The sequence below is a fragment of the Pelophylax lessonae genome (assembly GCF_965119305.1).
Source record: "Pelophylax lessonae genome assembly, chromosome: 4".
NCBI classification, from domain to species: Eukaryota; Metazoa; Chordata; class Amphibia; order Anura; family Ranidae; genus Pelophylax; species Pelophylax lessonae.
The window spans coordinates 60,747,397-60,749,896 of NC_138771.1; the positions used below are offsets into that span (position 1 = coordinate 60,747,397).

At 36.2% G+C, this 2,500-nt stretch overlaps 1 protein-coding gene across 1 annotated transcript in view; it reads right to left on the reverse strand.

Moving 5' to 3' along the window:
* FURIN (furin, paired basic amino acid cleaving enzyme) overlaps positions 1 to 2,500 on the reverse strand; it is a 295,959-nt gene that overhangs the window by 115,593 nt on the left and 177,866 nt on the right. Inside the window, exon 3 of the mRNA XM_082256181.1 lies at positions 1,291 to 1,386. Within this exon, the coding sequence (XP_082112307.1) occupies positions 1,291 to 1,386 (96 nt within the window). The remainder of the gene's footprint in view (positions 1 to 1,290; positions 1,387 to 2,500) is intronic.

Consider the following 2,500-nt stretch of genomic DNA (forward strand, 5'->3'; position numbering starts at 1 on the left):
TTACAAACATACAGAACTCCGTGTACACTGGACAGCGATCTTGCAGTTTCTTCTCCCTAACAGCCCATTCAGACTGGCGCGACACGACTTTGTGGGGCGACCTGTGCACCGCGACTTCGGCGTGACTTGCACAGACTTCATATAATTGAAGTCAATGCAAGTCGCCTCCAGGTCGCCCCAAAGTAGTACAGGACCCTTTTTCTAAGTCGGAGCGACTTATGTCGCTCCTATTAGAACGGGTCCTGTACTACTCAATGGCGGGCGACCGACCGCGACTTGTCAGGCAACCAAGTCGCCTGACAAGTCGCGCTAGTCTATATGGACTCTAAAAAGCAGGGAGAAAAAACAACCAGATAAGTAAACGCAGAAAACATTACACTTGTTAGGCACACAGTTAACCCCTTGATTGCCACTAGATGTAAACCCCTTTCCAGCCAGTGTCAGTGCACAGTATTATCACGGATCACTGAATTAGTGTCACTAGTGACGCCAGTGTCAGTTGGTGATCCTCTCAGATAGGGGTTTATTTACTAAAGCTAGAGAAGGCAAAATTAGTCACAATTCTGCAGAGAAACCAATCAGCTTCAAGGTTTTATTGTTAAAGGCTAAACAAGCTGAGGTTAGAAGCGGATTGGTTTCTCTTCAGAATTGGGACTAATTTTTCCCTCTCTAGTTTGAGTAAATAAAGTAACCCCATAGTGTGTTAGCACCAGATTTCCTGTCACCCTATCACAGTCCCACTATAAGTCGCTGATCAACCCCATTACAGGACAGCTTCTATAGCTACGTAAATTCCAGTATGTATACCATAGTTAGTAGACAGTATAAAACTTTCATCCAAACTAATATATACTTATTGGGATTTATTTATTTTTTTTACCAAAGACATGTAGCAGAATACATTTTGGCCTAAATACACACATTTTTTTTATTTCGATAGGTTTTATAACAAAGTAGAAAATTTTCATTTTTCCATTTTGTTTATATAATTAAAAAAAACAAAAAAAAAAAAAACAAAAAAAAAAAAAAAAAACAGTGGGGATTTAATACCACCAAAAGAAAACCATTTGTGTGAAAAATATAATTATTTTAATAGAATTTGGGTACAGACCATGCAATTGCTAGTCAAAGTAGTGCAGGGCTGAATAGCAAAAAATGCTCTGGTCATGAAGGGGTTGAAACCTTTCGAGGTCAAAGTGGTTAAGTAAAAAAAAAAAAAAAAAAAAAAAAAAAAGCAAGACCATTTTAATATAGGAACAACAAAAGAGATTAAGATATCAAGCTGCATACCAGATACCACTGCGATGAAAATTTGGGATCTGTTGGATCTGTAAAAATATCTCTCTTTCTTCTCGTCTTTACCACCTGTTGTTCTGCCCAGTGTACCTATAAAGAGAAGGAATGTTAAACCACAAAAAGAAAAAAAATCCAAATCGAAAATCATTAAAAAGTTAAAAGCAGGCATTTCAGCAGGAAAAGCTTTTAAGTTCTATATATATATATATATATATATATATATATATATATATATATATATACACACACACACACACACACACACACACACATATATACATGCATACATACATATACTTCATATTCTAGAGATGGACAGTATAAAAATAATCTTCTGAACCCAGCAGAATCATTTCAGGTCAAGAAACATCCTTGTCCTTTGTCAAAAGTTCAAGCCATGATCATAATTTAGGCCCCGGTGGTAATTTTATAGCCACGTGCTACCATAAACTGTGCATTTCGTGGTTAAACATTATTAAAACGTATTCAAAACTTTAAAAAAATAACTTTTTTTTTTTTAATTAAAGAGTAGGAAAGGGCTAGTAACTGTCAAGTTTGTATAGTTGTCTGTCTGTTGTCCCAATGATGGTAGCCATTGGGACGTGGAGATATAGGAAATAGGGGAACAGACTGCTTTAGAAACGTATCTTGTTTTTGCAGAGTGGGAAAGGGTAAAATCCCTCTGATATTTTACTTTATTTTTTTAACATTTTTTTTTTTTTTTTTTTTTTTATTGGCTTTATCCGTGCTGATAAAGTCTGATAAAGCTGTTGGTAATATCTAGAGACTCCCATAGCATGAGGAAAGATAATTAAAAGCAAATATAGAACAGAAAAAAATTGAATTTTTTCCTATAATAAACCATTTCACCTCCTGCATCTACTGCAATTTTATCAGGGGATCCACAATTTTATATGATTTGGCAAATAAATATTCTGCTTGTGATGTTGCCTGCCAGTCAAATGCGGTGATAAAGAGGAACCAAAAAATGCCATGGTCCTTTATAGCATTTTATTGCTCATATTCCGGCAGAGGGTCTTTCTGCTGTGTTCATTATGGATCAGCGGGATCTGGGTATGCCTTCATGAGGCTAGGAATCACAGGATTAAAAATATCCCTTAATAGTTCCCATTAATACCCTCATTATTTGGCAAGCTAGTTCTTTATTTGTCACACAGGCTCTCAATCAGTGGTATTCCTGAGC